General features: G+C 30.9%; 1 protein-coding gene across 5 annotated transcripts in view; it reads right to left on the bottom strand.

The window, feature by feature from the left end:
- LOC118202599 (uncharacterized) overlaps window positions 1–18,667 on the bottom strand; it is a 65,264-nt gene that overhangs the window by 20,160 nt on the left and 26,437 nt on the right. Inside the window, exon 1 of one of the 5 annotated variants that reach the window (XM_085810625.1) lies at window positions 10,789–11,226. The exons of the other annotated variants lie outside the window; for them this stretch is intronic. Coding sequence (XP_085666751.1) covers window positions 10,789–10,871 — 83 coding nt within the window. The 5' untranslated portion in view covers window positions 10,872–11,226. Of the gene's footprint in view, window positions 1–10,788; window positions 11,227–18,667 lie in introns of those variants that run through there. 5 annotated transcript variants of the gene reach the window in all.

Below are 18,667 nucleotides of genomic sequence, written 5' to 3'. Positions count from 1 at the left end.
TAAGCGTATAAGGTATTTTCTCTTTCCTTTCTGCATACCTTCGTAGTGTAATTGGAAGCATACTTGATGCGTATTTGAGAGATCCAGGGTTCGAATCTCGGCGAGGGCACTGCACATTTTTCACGTCCAACCGCGTCAAAAATTCCTAATGACTCTACAACCGTATGAGGTTTAGTTAGATCAACACGTTATTGTTATATTACATTTTCTTGTTACTTCAAGTTGTTTCCCAGAATGTAAATTAGATCAGATTTAAAAAGCAAATGAAAGTGTAAATTGAGAGAAAGAGAGAGAGAAATTGACAAAACACGAATAACGTGTTAACGTGTTAGTTTAGAAGTTGCGCCTAATTTGAGTTGGGTAGCGGATGTTATGTTTATTTATTCGAAGCGGTGAATAAGTTTATTAGTTATATCCACAAGTTACACAGTGAATAAATATTCAATTTAATTTTACTCTTGTTTGAAAATACCAATGCGAAATGAAGCAGATGAAGTATCTTCCGCCACTGATTCGAAATTTTGGCAATAACATGTTTATATATATATATTATACAAAAAAGAAAAATTTTAACAATTGCTGTGGCTGCTGAAATAATAATTTGTGTTTTAAAGGAGATATATATTTTCTCTAAAAAGAAATATAAAAAAAAATTTTTAATAACTAAGAATAATGATTTTTAAGAAGGCAAAGTAGTATTAATCAGTAGGAGTCACAGATCCGCATTCTGCTGCAGATAGCGGCTTTAAATTTGCTTGTAACAGGGGGACCGGAAAGTAATGTCGTTTCTGCGCATGTCAACAACAACATGCTAAGGGCAGAAGTAGAAGCAAATCCATGTCAAACACTTTTAACCAACCTTGGTCGACCATCCAAGAACATTTAAATCAGAATGGAAAAATAAGCAAAGCAGGTGTTTGAGTTCCCTATAATTTGTCCGAAGAAAACAAAGCCAACCGATCCATTACATGCAAAGTATTGCTTCAACGGCACCATACAGAACCGTGTTTTTGATCATTTGATTAGTGGAGACGAAAAATGGGTCCTATATGACAATCCAAAACACAAAAGGCAGTTTTAATAAGGGTTACAAATGGTTTACATCCCAAAAAGGAGCTTCTGTGTGTTTGGTGGAGTATTCGTGGAATTGTTCATTTTGAATTGCTGAAACCTGGACAAACTGTTAATGTAGATATTTATTGTGAACAATTGGATCGAGTGAACCAATCTTTAATCGAAAAATATCCGGCGATTGCCAATAGAAAAAGGCATCATTCTGCAACACGACAATGCAAGACCGCACTGTGCAAGACGGACACTGGAAAAAATGAATGAATTGGGATGGGAGGTGCTGCATCACCCACCCTACTCGCCCGATATCGTACACTCGGATTTTCATTTATTCCGATCCCTACAACATTTTCTTAGTGCCAAAAAATTTGAAAATTTGAATGATGTCCAAAATGCCATTTTGAGATATTTTACTCAAAAACCAATTGATTTATATCGGTCTGGGGATTGAAAATCTGCACATTAAATGGCAAAAGGTTGTTGATAACGAGGGGGATTACATTATTGCTTAAAAATAAAAACGTATTAAAAATTTATTCGTGTGAATTTAATGTAAGAAAGCGACATTGCTTTCCGGTCCCCCTATTAGCTTTCAGATATTTCTTAGAGCTTGTACTGATGTAATTATCATGAGACGGAATAATATCGCCTGCAAAGTGAGACTGGTATTCCGATGAGACAATACGTGTATTAAGTTGGTGGCATTTTGAGTAAGATCTGCTACCAGCTTTCATCGTGAACGGCAATGCGAAGTCTTTTATACTTGTACTTATGTAAAATAATCAGGTTATGAAACAAGAAACATGAAAAATGTGTAATATCCTCTCCAGGATTCGAACTCCATACTTCCTAAATGCTAGACGAATGTATTTCCAATTACAAATGAAGCATAGAGGTACAGAATAAATATAGATAAAATACCTTATAATATCCTCCCACTTAAAGGGCAATTAGAGAGATGGAGAGCCAGTCGCCAGTTGTAGTGATGACATGTTATCATCCACTACATTTCAGTTCATCGGCTACTGTAGAGTCATTAGGACTTTTATTGGAGTATAAAGCGTGGAAATGAGCAATATCCTCGCCTGGATTCGAACTTCGGATTTCCCGATTACCAGCCAGATGTGCTTGCAATTATATCACGCAAACACGAGGTAAAGAGGTAGAAAACACCTTACAACCGTTGTATCGTAATTGACAAAACTAAACATTGTATTGTTATTAAATACACCAGTGATATATTATATTTAAAAATCAAGCCTCAAGTTTGTAAATCAATTGTTTAAATGAAATGACTGCTTGAAAGAGCACCAAATGGATTTCCGTTAAAAGCAAATTTTTAGTGCGATTTATTTCATACTTTACCTAAACCTTACATTAGATTATGTGATGTAATAATCTCAAAATAGAACATGTAATTAACTAAAGTTCCAATTATTTTTTAATGACTCAATAACCAAAGTTACTTGATAATTATAAATGCATGGTTAAAAGACTGAAAAGAATATTTCTTTGGAGGATAGATTGTATGGTATTTAAAAGGTATTCTTATAGCGCGACTAATTAGCACAGATTTCTTCCTTAGCTTTCAAAAATATTTCGAGCATGTAAGTCATGCGAAAACCAAGGAATCAAACTAAAGCCAGTTAAAGTGTCAGTCATTAAATGGCGAGAACATGCAAAGAACGATATCGAAGTAACTTATATTTAATTTCGAAATTTTAAAATAATTATTTCCTTATTTTGTAAATTATTTGAATTTTGCAGAATTTCAGAAATAAGCAACGATATAGTAGCAGTTTGTGTCACCTATTCATGTCACTGTTTTAAATTTATAAAGGAAACAAACATTCACAAAAAGATGCAAACCAATTTTTCACAAATTAGTTTCCTCATACACTCTTAGAGAAAAAAAAAAAAAAAAAAAAAGATCAAGTGAGGAATAATAGAGTATAAAATGAGGAAAAAGCGGATTTGTGATCCAATTAGATAATGCGTAGCAATTTTGTTCCTTATGTTTTCATAGACAACGAAAACAACTATGACGAAGCAGTGACATTTCGTATAGGTAAAGAATTCAGAAAACTAAACAACAGATCAAGTTTTTCTGTCAAGTTTGCAACTGTGATATGCTTTTCTGGGTCTTCATTAACGGCTTCTTCATTAACGTTTTACTTACACATTTTTGTAAGCTCATCGATTATTAGATCTTTGCTATATGAGTCCAACAATTTGCTGACGTCACCACTGTCAGCTACCTGGCCTAACTAATAGATCTTTGCTATACGAGTCTAACAATTTGCTGACATCACCACTATCAACTTTGTAGTCCAATAGAAGAAGGTGTCTTGCCTGGCAATTATGTCTGCCAAGACAGCTCTTTCGACATGAGTAGCTTAATTTTCTGGCTTTATTTTCAGTTCGTTATTGAAAAGAATAGATAAACTTTCTTCTTAACTCCATTCAATGTTTTTAGAAAATTTCATTCCAAGATTCTGATACGATTCTTACGACATCTAAAGCACTGAATTATGTCTTTAACAAACAACAAACTGTTTTTCCTCACCAGAGTTATTCAGATGAACAGAAGACAATAAGACTGTAATAAGACTTGAAAGTTTTGATGATTTTGTGGTTCGTTGTTGAAGCAAGTTAGGATTTGTTTGAAGAGAAAGGGGAAAAAAACCTTTTACAAGTTAGGACGAAATCAATTAAAGTGGGAGAAGGGGTGACCGATTGTATTATTGATAAGAAGTATCACTTTAAACGGAAATTTTTTAGACTAACGTATTTAACTATGACACTACCAGTCCTTAAAAACAAAAACCATCACTCAAGCTTCCAAGAAATCGCGCAATTTCAAGTTCGTGTAAGATGGCATAGAAAGAGTCGTGTCACTACCACATACATATTTTTAGAGGAAACGTTTGTGTCACAGATTAAGAGCTTAGAAGCTCGATGCCTTGTATATTACAAATTTCACGATTTTTATCTCAAAACAATTAAAAAAAACTCTTAATTAAGCGCACCAAAAACATATTAAGTACGTTGTATAGAATGATATAGAATTTAGATGCATGCTTAATTCTGTTAATATTATAAATATGAGTTAAACACATATGTTAAGGTAATATACAAGCAGAAGTAAACACAATTGATGGCAATAATATGAATGAAATAAATAAAGAATTACTAAAAGCTATGTAACTATATTAACCCCAATATCAAAATAGAGATATCAAATCAAGCTAAAAAAGATCTTCGATTCGAGTAAGCAAATGTAAATTTGTGAAAAACGCGACATGGCAGCCCTTAAACTCAGAAAAGTTTTAAAAGTTTTAAAAATAAAATGAATTCATGTTTGATATTTAATGTTAGCATTTCAAAATATCAGTTGTAGTATGCCAGACATTATTAAATTTCTTTCTTTTAATAAACTTTTCAATATTAATTTTCAGCAGGAATAGTTAAAATACGAATTTAATAATCACATGCTCGAAACTAGTCTCAAACGATTGCAATTCTAATTAATTGCTTTAAAAGTTTTGAACTCATTTTTGCTTTTTTTGCCTGGTTGATAATTAGTTTGTGAAGTAAATTTAGAATGCGTAGTTAGCATTTATCATAAGAAGCTGTTATGAGAAATGTTGGTATTAAAGCTGCGAAAGACCACAAGGAATATCATAACACTCCAGTTATTACAGATGAAAACCTTGATTACGATCTCTTCTTTTATGATGAATCTTTTTACAAACGAGATTCTATTCACATAGCTTCCTTATTCTTATTTAACCTTGAATTATAAACATATCTCAAGATAATCTCTTTTGGAGCATGCACGAAATGGAAATATAAATTATGTTTTAAAAAATGGAATATTAAATGATATTTACTTAAAACCTTATGAAGAAACTAAGCGTTCATTTTAAAAATTGATTGTCAAATGTTAGTTTGTAGAAATAACAAGAATCATATGCATTTTCTGAAATCCAGACCTGAATCCAAATTTAAGAAGGTTCTCGAATCTCTAAGATCCTTCATAAAAAATTAATAAAATATATAAGGAATGTAAAGAGAAAAAAAGGAAACAAGAATTTATTTAATATTAAAAGCTTTTAACTAAAGCAAATTTTGAAATCTGCAATTAAGACAAAAAAGTTTAATAATAATGTTTTTAAAATATATTTCTATTTATTAAGATAATAAATGAAATTTAGGAAATGTAATGCAAAAATAAAACTCTCGTATCTTACGTTGTACTATACTATAGTTGTTGTATACAATAGTTATTATATTAAGTTTATTCTTTCAACATAATTTGAAAAAGAAATAGTTAGGCAACAGCTATTTTTTTATAATGTTCCAGCTTTTTTGCTTTTAGTCAAAGAAAATGTAGATTGGAAAGGATTACTTAACTTACACAGTAGATCACACCTACGCTGATAACGTAGATATCGTAGATATCTGTGTTAACGTAAAGTAGATAAATATTAAGCATAAAGCGTTAAATTTTGTCCACAGATGTTTAAGAAATCTTAGCTTAAAAATTCATGAAACATACTTGTAGTACAGAACTGAAGACCGCCACGGAGCTGATGCTAATGATTCATGTCCACTGAAATTAGTATAATTCCGTAGTATTTTTCAAGACTTGTGAAATTCCAGGATTCGGATGACCTATCTCTAAATTTCAGTTACACCGATATAAATGTGAATCAGAAAGAGTAATATACACTGTGACATAAATTTTTCATAAAAGAAAGCAACCGGTATTTTGTTTGCAATGAACCGAAATAATAAAAAATATGTAAACACATAATCTAGCATTTTGTATCTAGGGAGTTAACAAGGCTTTCAGAAACTATGCAGTATATGCTACAAGGAAGTGCAATAATGAGACATTGACATTTTTCAGACCCAATCGTTCTTTTAGTAATACAATATATTAATTTTGATTAAGCTAATTGGCTAATGGATGGGTAGCCTGCATTTGCCTTTCAACCATCCCAAATCAAAACATATTAGAAACACCTTTTTTTTTCATTCTATGCATGAGGATCTGTCCGAAATAACCATTTGAATTCATAGCATGACATTTTATCACGCATTTCATTTGTTTTCGATAAATAATTTGCATTCGATAAACATTAAGTGTGAAGAAAGCAAGTTTAAAACAATTTTTCATTCAATCCACTACTGACTAGATCTATTTTGGCAAAATATAATGAAAGTCACGTGAAATGAAAATAAAAAATGTACGCGAAATCCTCATAATTGCAGCACATACTTGTTTCCTTTCAATACTTAAGATCTTGCCCTTAAGAAATAATTCCATTGAATAATTGTACTGAATTCTTTTGAGTCAGAGGTTTTCTTTAATCAGTATGACGGAATGACAGGATTAGGAAATAATTATGAAGTTCGTTTTAAAAGAGTTTCATGAAGTGAAAGTAAAACAAAATAGAAAAAAAAGATTGGCAAGTGAAAAATTGCTTTTTGTTTTCGATACATCATTTGATACATCGTTAACAAAACTGATTTTCAGCGGGTTTATTATTTAAAATGTTGCTTTGGCACTATTTCGTTTTTGGGGTTTGCTCCAGTTTTGATTTTTTTTTCTTTCAAAATAGTTAAAAATATATTAATTATACATTAAACAGATTTTTTTATTTAAAGAAGAAATATATTTATAATACGATAAATGCATAAAATTCATTAAAATATTTTTAAAATTATAACAGGTATTATTTTTATTCTTATATGTCTAGTATTATTATATTTACTATTTATTTAAAAAATAAAATCATATCAAGATTGGATTTAGTTAAACATGTTAATATATGTTTATTATTTGAATTAACTTTGCTGCAAGAAGGAAATGTCTTATTGGCTGAGTTTAAGACGATACACATTTTTTTCCTTTGCAGTATGTTTTGAAATCCACAAATATTTTATGTTTAAGTCATACTAATCATTATTTATTATTTATTTCTCAGGCAGGGGCGTCACCTTGGCAGGCGATGCGTGCGGCAAATGCTTATAAATTTGAAATTGTGAAAAAGGAATTATTATTTTTTAATCTCACTCTAATACAAAACTTTTCATTAATTAATTAAATAGTTTTTTATTTAGAAATTTAAAACAAAATGAATTACGCGTTATTGCGTCCATTTTCTGCTTCTGCATGTTATGTAAATAGCATCGTTAACGTAAGTATGCATTTTGCAAGGTCAAGGGGAAAAACCTTTTCACTCCGATCATCCGACTGCGGAGAGTAGCCCTAAATTTTTCTCTATCTGCATGCGGCTGAGCGGTTAAGTGGCGGAACATTGGTAGCTTGCTTGGGTTCGAATCCCGCAAAACAAGCTGACTGCATGGCGGATTTCGTGGTTTTCCGCATGTGACACGTGTATACGAGCCAGCTTCCCTTAGAAAGTCCTCCACGAAGGCATCCCTTCCCTTAGGCAGATAATTCTCCAGGCATTGCCGTAATCACGTAAACCAAACTAAATCTTATTTCTGGGCTTCATTAAAAGCTTCGTATGAAAATGAAGTTTTTATTTTTAAAGCATGACTTAAAATGGAATTAAGACTTTTTTAGAGGACTTAACCAATGTTTAAATTTCGATCGTCCTCTGAAACGTAAACGTTAGTTTAAAATAATATAAGATTTTAAAAAAAGGTCTGATAAAAATAAATAAGATAAAAACGCTAAACAAATAAATTACATAACTCAAGAAAACAAGCTAATTAATAATCTATAATATGAAAGAAAAATTTATTTTTCCATAGTTAGTTGTATATTATGAATTTAGCAATTTCAGTATGTTATAATGGTATCTGTCTTAAGGCATGAAACAATTTTCTCTGATCAGTTCTTGAAGCGGATGTCCGGTTTCGGTACTTCTACATTTTGTGAGTAAAATCGTATCTCTAACCAGAGTACAGTGAGGCTTTAAATAAAAGAGGCTTGTTTGAACAATTGAATTGCAGCATTAAAAAAAAATAGCAACGGCATATTTTGTTTAGTTGTCAACAGTTATTAGAAAAACACTAATATAAATCTCTAGATACATAATGAACGGCTTAATTTCCCTGGGAAGAGCAAAACACGTAGAACGAATTTAGCAACTCAGGTGAAAATTCTCCTTGTCAAAATGCAAACCCATCAGAGAGAGGAGTTGTTATTGGCTGTAGTCATTTGGTTAAAATGCTTTAAAGCTGATGAGAAGCCAAAATAAAAATTCACTGTTATCTCCGTGCAATAAATACTAATAAAAATATCTACTTTTGCTTTATTGTCTGCTTAGACTGTACATTATTAGCAGATACTGAATACTAATCTGAACTATAGAGTGAAAGTTTTAATCCCATGAAAGAAGGCTAGGTTATTGAAGGGCCCTTTCGGCTTCTCGCGAGCGTAATATCAAGCCAACCCTTGTGGTGTACCCTGTGCAATGCTCTCGGTAATTAGATGGCGAAATGACTGATAGCCTCAGCTATTCCCAATGCATAAGAAGCAAGCATTTGCTATTTCAAAAAAAAAAAAAAAAGAGAGAGAGAGAGAGAGAGAGAAAACCTAACTTTAATACTATACCCTGTGTTATGCCTTATTATTAGAAATTAATTAGCTTTCATTTATTTAATTTTTTCACTTAATTCATTTGACTTTAATTTAATTTACTCGTTTTAATTTACTTTTTATGATATATTAATTAATTATTTGCTTAATTATAATTAGCTAAATTTATTAATACTTTTATTTCTTTGTGTTGTGTTTAATTATTCATTATTCATTGCTTTATCCAATATTTCATTCAATAACTTCTAGTCGAGTTCCTGACGGCTTTCTATTAGTTCCATGAATCTAATTTTTGAAATTAAGGTCTGGTTATAATATTAGGACAAATTTAGAGATTTTCATATACAGAATATATATCTTCAGCGAACTAATTAAATGAAAATATCTGTAACATTTTATCAAGTTGCGATGAAAAAGATAATAAAGCATCTAACTCCTTTATAAATTATATACATGCCTTCATGAAACAAGAGCTGCCTTTAAAGGCCTTAATTAGTAGACTCATTCCTTAAATAGATAAAGTTACATAAAATTAATAAAAAATGTAAACACGACTTGAGTATACTTCTTACTGCTTAGAATGATTTTATAAATTGCAATTTAAAAAATCATATGAATGTCATGTAAAGGAAATAGAAATAGAAATTCCTTTGTTTATTTCAATCACAAGTCACAGTTACAATCAGAAAAAAGCCAACACTCAAGAGAAACAAAAATAAAAGATTTTCTTTATAAAGTATGCTTGAAAAATTTGAAAAGGCTAATAATTGAAAAAATTCTAATAATAATTTACCAGATTTCCGAATGCGGAGAAGTTCCCACCTTTTCTCCACCGAGAACTCTAGTTTTCTCGAAATTTCTTTAAATATATTTAACACTAGTTCTATATGAATTATTTGAGATGAATGTTCTCTATTTCCACCTTCAGATGAAAAATAAATATTTTTGTAAATTTCTACCACGTATGGTATTCTTAGCATGATAAAGAAAATTTTAAAGACTGCGCCACTAGTTTTACTAATATCAGCATTAACTGCACCATTGTTCAACTTTTACTTGGCCTTAAGCTAAAATGCCGCCCAACCGGTATAGTGGTTAGCGTCGCTGACTGCTGTGCCCCAGGGCCCGGTTTCGAATCCCGGTGAAGGCATGAATGTTTGTAAATGTATAGTTTCGGCGCGGCATGGTGGCACTTTAAATATGCGGCTAGCCGAAAGTCCTTTCGTGTGGATTGTGCTTATATATATGTTCTAAATAAAAACCTATAACCTGCGCTAAAGCTGCAAAGTAATAAACCTATAATTATTAAACTCTGTATATACCATCTCCAAGGAACAGAAATTAAATTAAAACCATGAATTATTAAAAGAAAAAAAATCTAATTAGTATTTTATAGACCTCTATTGCTTTAAAAGCATAAAAATCCAAATCGAAAAAAATCAAAAGAAAGCTATTGCCACTGATCGCAGGTTAATTGACTTATCAAGAGGAACAAACCAATCTACTTTCAATTAACAGCAACTAAATTTAATTAAAACACTGATTATTTTTTATTTTAATAATTCATAATTTCAATTAAATTTCTATTCCTTGGAGATGGTATATAAAAAGTTTTCTAATTATGAATTATATATATAAATCAAGCAAAATTGAATTATGATCTTAAATTTGTTGAATACGTGGAATTTCATTATTTTACATGTTATACGATATTTAACAATATACTAATACGCTAATACAGCTTTTTAATACATGTAATTGAAACTTCCAAGCAGCATAACCTTCATAAAAATTCAGGATACGCCCCTACTCTCAGGTTTGTGTTAAAAGAAAATGCATAAAGCACTAGGTTTACATCATTTTATTTAATTAGTTTTCTTGTTAAAAACGCTTGCAATAGTTCAGGCTCGTACATGTGAGGCCATCTTATATGTCAACCCTTTTTCCTTCTAAAACAACACTTTTAAAAATGCTGTGTCGTCCTTCTTATATACGGGCCAACACGGTGTGTTAAAAGTAAAGTATAATATATATTTCAAACATCCTTCTATTGCATAAGTAAGCACAGACTACATTTAAAAACAATTGTATCTAAATTATTCAAAATAGAAAATTTAGTTTGAAAAGTGACTAACCTGTAAAAAAGTATGATATTGACAGTAGATATGCCGACAGATTTTCTTAGTAGCAACAACTTTGCAAGAAGTGTTTCTTCCATATGGATCACATCACGTACATTTCAGTAATAACTGCAATCTTAGAACTCTAAGCTACACGTTTTGAAACCACTAGTTTTTATCCTGAATTTCATTTCATCCTTAGGTTAAAATGCATTTCACATTTTTCTACAAAAGTCATAATGCTAGATAAACAGAACATTTGTAAATTAAAGTTTTTCCGTTGGTTAGAAAATTGTTTTATTGGTTAGAAAAAATAGAAACTATGAATATCTTCCTCCGATTAAATTTTTCTCCGTATGAGAAAGCATTCAGTGTTAACTCCAGGAAAATTCCAACAAGTAATGTGCAATTCGATCCTGAAGTAGCCAGAATGCAGCACAACAATATTGCACCTACTTAACATCTTCAGATTCTTATGAGGAAAACTGAACATCATAGTTTCCATACGACCACTTTACGCGGCACGTGTGGCTAATAACTGGTGACATGATGTTGAGGTATATCTGCAGGTATATTTTTCAAGGATAATCTTTCAAAAATGAAGACGAAGAGAACAAATGGAATGAGGAAAATAAACATCTGTCTCTAAAAAATTCATGTCATTGGTAATCTTTTTGATTGATTTCGCGATAATGAAAAATATGATGCAATACTGCTGAAAGGAAATAAATTACAGTATTCCCTTTTTATAACCGTAGTGAGGAAGATTCAAATCAGTTATCTGACTACCGGTGCTATACCGAAAAGGAATAGTTTCTCAATGAAAGTAATAATTGTATGAATGAATTAATAAGAACCTTTACTTTTTGCTCAACAATATGTTTTATTATACGTTATTATTTTTATCTTGAAGGAATCAATGTATATTATAATTATTTATATTGATCTTGATAAAACAAATAAAAATACTTTTTTAACGGTACCATTTTCATCAGGTTTCTTTCTTAGATGAACAGAAAAAAGAGTTTTATAGCATAAATAATAGATATAATGAAACTTAATTACTATGCATAATGACTAATAAATGAAAACACTGAAAAATAATTAAATATGTTGTAGAATTATTATTATTTTAGTTAACCAGTTATTTACAGTTATTTATAATATCAGCTTTTACTATCGGTTCTTCTTTCCGTTTGCTCACCAGAATGCAAATTTAGTTAGAGAGAATCTAAGCTGAGGTTTCGAATTTGTAAGACGGAATGTGTTTCTGACATGAGAGGTCACGTTACAAGGTTCGCCAGCTCCGATTTAAGACTGTAATTCTTCGGCTTAGCATTATTGCTGATGACATTTAAATTGTTACGCGGGTGAGAAGTTTTGAGCCAACTTCGCGTTAAATCAATTGTGCAATCTTTGGTTACTAAATGTAATTTTTTAATTTCTGAAATTGACTGTTTTTTTAAGTTACATCGTAACAAGTTGTAGCTGATTTACTCAAGTACGAGGCGAACATTTATGTTCAAGTGTTGTTTTAATAAGGGAGTTGTTTATAACCTTTTCAAGACTGGTGTTACTTCAGATCAGCAATAATTCGCTCTACGTCTGTTAAGAGTTCGATACTAGACCATGGTACCAAAGAAAGCCAAACTATGCAATGTAAATAACCTATTAAAGCATATATATAGTAGGAATTTCACTATTCGTCATTCTTTTAACCATCAGTTATTATTATGTCATATTATCTTTCAAATTAAAGTCCAAGAAAACAGAATGAATTCGCAAGAGCAAAAATAAATCGCCAGCTCTGATAAGACTGTAATTCGCTCTACGTGTGAATAAGACGTAGAGACAATAATAGTAGACTCTACGTCTGTTAAGAATTTGATAATAGTTCATGCCACCAAAGAAAGCCAAACTATGTAATATAAATAAACCATTAAAATATATATATAATAAGAACTTCACTATTCGTCACTCTTTTAGTCATCAGTTACTATTATGTTATATTATTTTTCAAATTAAAGTCCGAGAAAAACAGAATGAATTCGCAAGAGCAAGTCAAAGAAAAAATAAAAACCACAATGACAATTTTAAATGAGAAATATTTTACAGCAAAATATGATTTTTTTAGCACCATATTAAAAATGAAATGCTAAAAAAGTCGAAATGTCTGTTGAATAAAACTACACAGAAGAAAAGTTTGCATTAAACATTATAGAGAAATTTCAGTAATCAAGAGATTCCAGTTATCTATGTAAAATCAATTTTTAGTTTTAACGAACAGTTTAAGCTGAATGATACATTCATATATTTAGTGATACATTCAGATACTACATATTTTAGGTATGTAATGTCATATTAACTATGTAATAAATACCTCAAATAGCAAAGAGCTGTCTCTTTAAGAATAGTACACTGCACGTTTAGTGCTACTTTTCTGCAATCAGGTAAAACTTAGAGTATAATATTTTATTTTAAAATAAAGTTTAAAAATCGAAGCACACATGGGAGACGTAATGATTTAAATCAATAGTCATTTAAGTCGTGCATTTTTCAAGGTTGTAATAAACACCCAACAGAAAGAGTAAAGATATAAAATAAAATACATTCAGTATATATCTTGTAGCTAAAGACCGAGAATGCAGCATTATGCTACACTAAATATGCATCTGTGTTTTATCAACTGTCCCTATTTAAAAGAGGTAGTGAGAGGTATCTAAAAGAGGTAATATCCGACTTTTATTTATAGGTCACAACGATGGTCCGAGAATGACGGATAATCAAAATTACATGTGTAACCATAAGTATTAAAATTAAGCTTGTTACGTCGAATTAATAATTCGTTTTGATAATAAGGTTTTTTTGGATACCATAAAAAGAGATTTGTACACTGATGTGTATACGTTTAAATTACAAGTATTTCTGATATCTTTAGTGAAGAGGCAATTCCGCGTACACAGAAAAAAAAAAAGAAAAAAGGACAATTCTATATCTCCCGTTCTACTGGACCGATTGACGAAATTCAACTTGAGTTTTTCAAATGTCTGAAAAGCGCGACTTATATTAGATTTGTCTATAGCATTGTTCTAATATAGGTATTTTGACACAAAATCGGACTTTTTCTGAAATGACATGCCAATTTTTGTCCATATTTCGATTCTACGACTCAAATTATGCCAAACTGCGAAGTTTTGTAAGCATCGCACGAGTAGTTTTAAAAAATTAGCTCTCAAAATTTTAGCTCCTCAGTGTTAATTGAATCTGGTATATATTTATTAATCTCTCTTTTTTTATTAAACTTATTTGATTCTTCCTTTCATATTTCGAAATTTAGGTTCATTCCGAATAAAATTCGCCCATTTTTTACGATTTATTTTTTAAATTTGTATTTTTAAATAATTTTATACATTTTTTGAAAAACGTTTTGAATTACAATCTATAAAAGTTTTATCATCATCTTAAAGTAGATGTATTTCTAGGCATACCTGCAAAAAATTAGTGTTTTTTATTCAAAATTTCCGAAGATATACGTGAATTTACACATTGACGCGTTTTGAAATTTGCGTATTTGTTGAAAGCGAATAACACCAGTGTGGTTTAGGCACTTTGTTAAAATTATTTGAAAATAGGAACGATGGGAATTATTTTCCTCTCATGTACAAGGTAAAAAGGGAAAGGAAAATAGGTTGCCATATATTAAGAAGTTCGCCAAATAAATTGTTCTTGGCGCAAAAATTCTTGGCAGTTTCAGAAAAAGTAAGTTGTGTCAAAATACTTATATTAGAAAATGGTATGTATAAATCTAATATATATTCTAAGTCGAGCTTTCGAGACCTGAAAAACGCAATTTGCATTTCGTCAATCGGTCCAGTAGAACAGATGTCCCCCCCCCTTTCTTTTTCTTTGCGCAGTGTACCTTATACACGTGAACATAAAAGTTCTTATATAAGCTTTTTCTTTAAAAAAAAAAAAAAAAAAAAAGGTGGTCGTATACATGTACTTTGACTTACAAAAATGCTTCATGTGACCCAAATATTTATATTAGGGCATTTTTTTTAAATTTTAAAACATCAATTTTGTAAAAATCACGAAATCTGACTTTTTATATAGTCTTCCTATCCATATAATTATATTCAGCAAAAGTTTATAATCATTCTAAAAAATAAAGCACAGAAAGTTTGACTCCCGTACGATAAAAAATGATGGAAATATTTAATTTCAAAGACTGTGATGTTAGTCGTCTCTTTAATTTTGCCTTTAAGAAGTCAAATAAAAAATAGAAATAGTTGGAATTATTGGATGGTGATTTTTTTTTCGCTGTAACATTCTTCACTGATATTCTCTTGCGATTTACTAGGGTGTAACACTTTTTAATTTATAACTTTATAATTTATGGCATGGCAATAGAATTTTTTCACAAATCATTTATAAGTTTTTAAACGCTAAAAACATATTACTAATATTCTTGTGGAAGTTTTACTTTAGAATCATAAATTAATAATCATGCAAAAAATTCATTAGAAATATTTTGACATTATTTGTATAAATTAAATTTGATTTTTTTTATTTTAAAATTTAAAAAAAAAATTATGCAAAGAATGCTATGAGTTAGCTGTGTGCCAGTATTTTTTAAATTAGAATTTTACTAAATTCTGTAAATGAAATCTCCCTTTTTAGGAAACGTTCTGTTGATTAATATTTTTCGAAAAGTATGCCTAGCAATGTTCGTCACTAAATTTATTAAGATCAGAAATCGTTTTCCAAATTGATATTTCATTTTTAGTTACATACGAATACAAACATTTCGCTTTTCAATTTGTGTACGATCCCTGAATATAATCCCAAACTTTAAAATTATATATGATTTTTGATCGTAAGGAAACCAAACTTTCTGTATTTTATTTTTTACAATGAGCATTACTATATATAAATGTAGGTATTTGCCGTCACGTAAAAAGTTTGATTTTGTAATTTTTATGAAACTTAATTTTTAAATTTAAAAATGTTAAAATATGTGTCATGTATCTGGCAGCGGTGAGCCAGCCAATCAGCTGCCTGGCAGAGCCCAGCAAGTGAGAGAGGCCAGTTGCATGTTAGCCTCAGAGGAGGCAGGTTGTAGGTTAATTATGTTGTAGGAGCGAGGTTGTAGGTTAATTATGAGGTAGTGCTCCGAGTTTGCCTTTATTCTTTAAATGTTAATTTTTTTTTCATTATTCTTTGAAAGTTAAATTTTAATAAATGTTGGTGTCGTTTTCCTCATGGTGCCTGATTAATCCGCAAGGTCATTACAGCACGCTCTCTTTCGAGAACCAGAGCTAACGAAGACGACCGGATTTTGGAGAAAAGGTGAGACATTTTTGTTGTAACTTTAAGGAAAATTTCTTCTAAATATGTTTAAAGGAGTAGTTAAAAGTGATTTGATTTCGGTGTTGAAGGAACTAGGTGAAGAAGCCGATTCTAGTTTAAAAGTTGTAGAATTAAAAGATAAGCTTTTAAGTTCTAAAGAATATTTGAAAGATAAAGATTTTGTTATTGAATTTCTTAATACTACGGTTGAAGAAAGGAAAAAGTCAGAAGAAATTGTGAAATTGCGTCTAATGCAAATCGAAAGTAGCAACGAATCTAGTAATAACGTAGAAAATACACTTTCATTAGATAAGCTTTTGAAAGCTGTACAGGCATTATCGATTTCTGTACCTAAAAAGGGTGAAGCATGGAACTTATTTTTTGATTCCATAGAAAGGGCTTTTAAGCATAAGAACGTACCAAATGAGTTTAAGTCTGAAATTTTACTTAAATTGATAGGTGATAAATCTTCTAATATTCTAGTATATATTAAAGATGATGATTTGAAAGATTATGAAAAAATTAAATCTTTAATTCTTAAGGAATATGAACCATCACCAATTATATGTTTAGAAAATTTTCGCCAAGCTCAAAGGTTGACGGGAGAAACTCATTTGCAGTTCGCCTCTCGTTTAAGATCATGTTGGATCCATTATTGTAAAAGTAGAAACGTCAATGATTTTGAGTCTTTAATTAACTTAATAATTTCTGACAAACTTTTTCAAACATTGGATAGTGATTTAGCGTGCCATGTTGCAGTTCGACAAGGTGAAAGTTGGCTACGTCCAGAAGAACTAGCGAAGGAATGCGACACTTATTTCATCGCAAAAGGTAAATCTTTTGATGACATAAGAGGTGAAAAACGCGCTAATTTTCGTGATTCCTACAACAAAAACTCTAAATATATTCCACCAGCGCTAAGAAAAGATTTAGTGGTAAATGAACAGAAACATTAGTTTAAACCGCGAGAATGTTATGTGTGTAGTAGCAGTTTACATTTGGCTAAGCATTGCCCGAAGAGGCGAAATAAATTTGAGAGGTCCAATAAACAGAACGATAATTTCCTGGTCAAACCGAAAGTTAACACTTCAAGTAAGTCGAAGTGTGCGGTTGTTACAAATGTAAATTCTAAACATTTACAAAAACCCGAGTGTTCCGACGGAAAACTTAATTTTTATTCCTTGGAAAAGATTCCTATTTACATTGCAGGGAAGCAAGTAGAAGCTATAAAAGATTCAGGTACGGAAATACCAATTTTGAACACTACATTAATTCCTGATTTAAAAATAGAAAGTAAGGGTAAAATCATTTTAAGTTCCGCATTTGGCGACGTCATAGAGGCAACGTTAGCAACTATTCCCATTTATTACAAAAAACCAAACAGTTGTCTATATTCGCGCGTAGAAGCTCTTTTTGCGTTGACAGATAAGCTAAATGTTCAATGTTTAATTACACCAGATGTATGGGATCGCATATTTGAAGACGAGAATGAATCAACAGTCTTCCCCGAGACGAAACCGGAAACTCATAAACAAAAACAACTTGAGGTTGGCGCCGTTGAACTGTCAAATGTAAATCTTTTTTATAGCTCAGTTGCGAATCAGAATGATGAAAGACTAAACAGTTATTCGGAATCGAATAAATTTAAGGTCGATCAGAGAAACTGCCAAACGTTAATAAATTCTTTTAAGGATGCAGAAGTAGGAAAGAATAATTTCTTTTTACAGGACGAATTATTATTTCATAAATAAAAAATTTGTGGGGAAAACATACAACAGTTAGTTTTGCCCGAGAATTATCGAAATAAAGTCCTTCAATTAGCTCATGATTCCATATTCGGAAATCATTTAGGTATGAGGAAAACTAAAGAAAGAATTAAGCTTTCATTTTATTGGCCGAACATATCCAAAGATATTGAAAATTATTGTAGGACATGCGAAAGATGCCAATTAAAAGTCCGGAAAGACAATCGGATAAAATTCCGATTACTCCTATTGTTCGCGCGCCATATCCCTTTCATACGGTAAATATAGATATTATTGGTGAAATTTCACCTCCTTCAGGAAGGAAACATAAATATTGTTTGTGTTTGATAGATAATCATTCAAAATGGCCAGAAGTCATACCTTTAAAAAGTCTTTCTGCTAAAGCTACTTGTGAGGCTCTTTTAGATATTTTTATGAGAACCGGTATTCCAGAAATAATTTGTAGCGATCAAGGCACTAATTTTACCTCACAATTAACTCAAGAATTCGAAAAAAGGTTGGGAACTCATCCTCGTTTTTCGACACCTGGTTACCCAGCATCAAACGGCTCAGTGGAAAAATGGAATCGGGTATTTAAACAAATGTTACATCATGTAATTCGCACAGATCCTGTTAATTGGGACAAGCACATACCTTATTTACTTTTTGCGTATCGTGAAGTTCCAAATTGCACTACCGGCGTATCTCCATTTATGCTTATGTACGGTCGTGAAGCTAGAGGTCCCTTAGCTGTGTTAAAATCATCATGGTCCGGTGAAATACCATTACCTCTTAATCTG

The sequence above is a fragment of the Stegodyphus dumicola genome, chromosome 2 (genome assembly GCF_044657685.1).
Source record: "Stegodyphus dumicola isolate Sdum_Otavi_A_Nest chromosome 2, ASM4465768v1".
Classification (NCBI taxonomy): domain Eukaryota; kingdom Metazoa; phylum Arthropoda; class Arachnida; order Araneae; family Eresidae; genus Stegodyphus; species Stegodyphus dumicola.
Note: the sequence above shows the minus strand (reverse complement) of the source record. Positions and strands in the feature narration are given on the sequence as shown.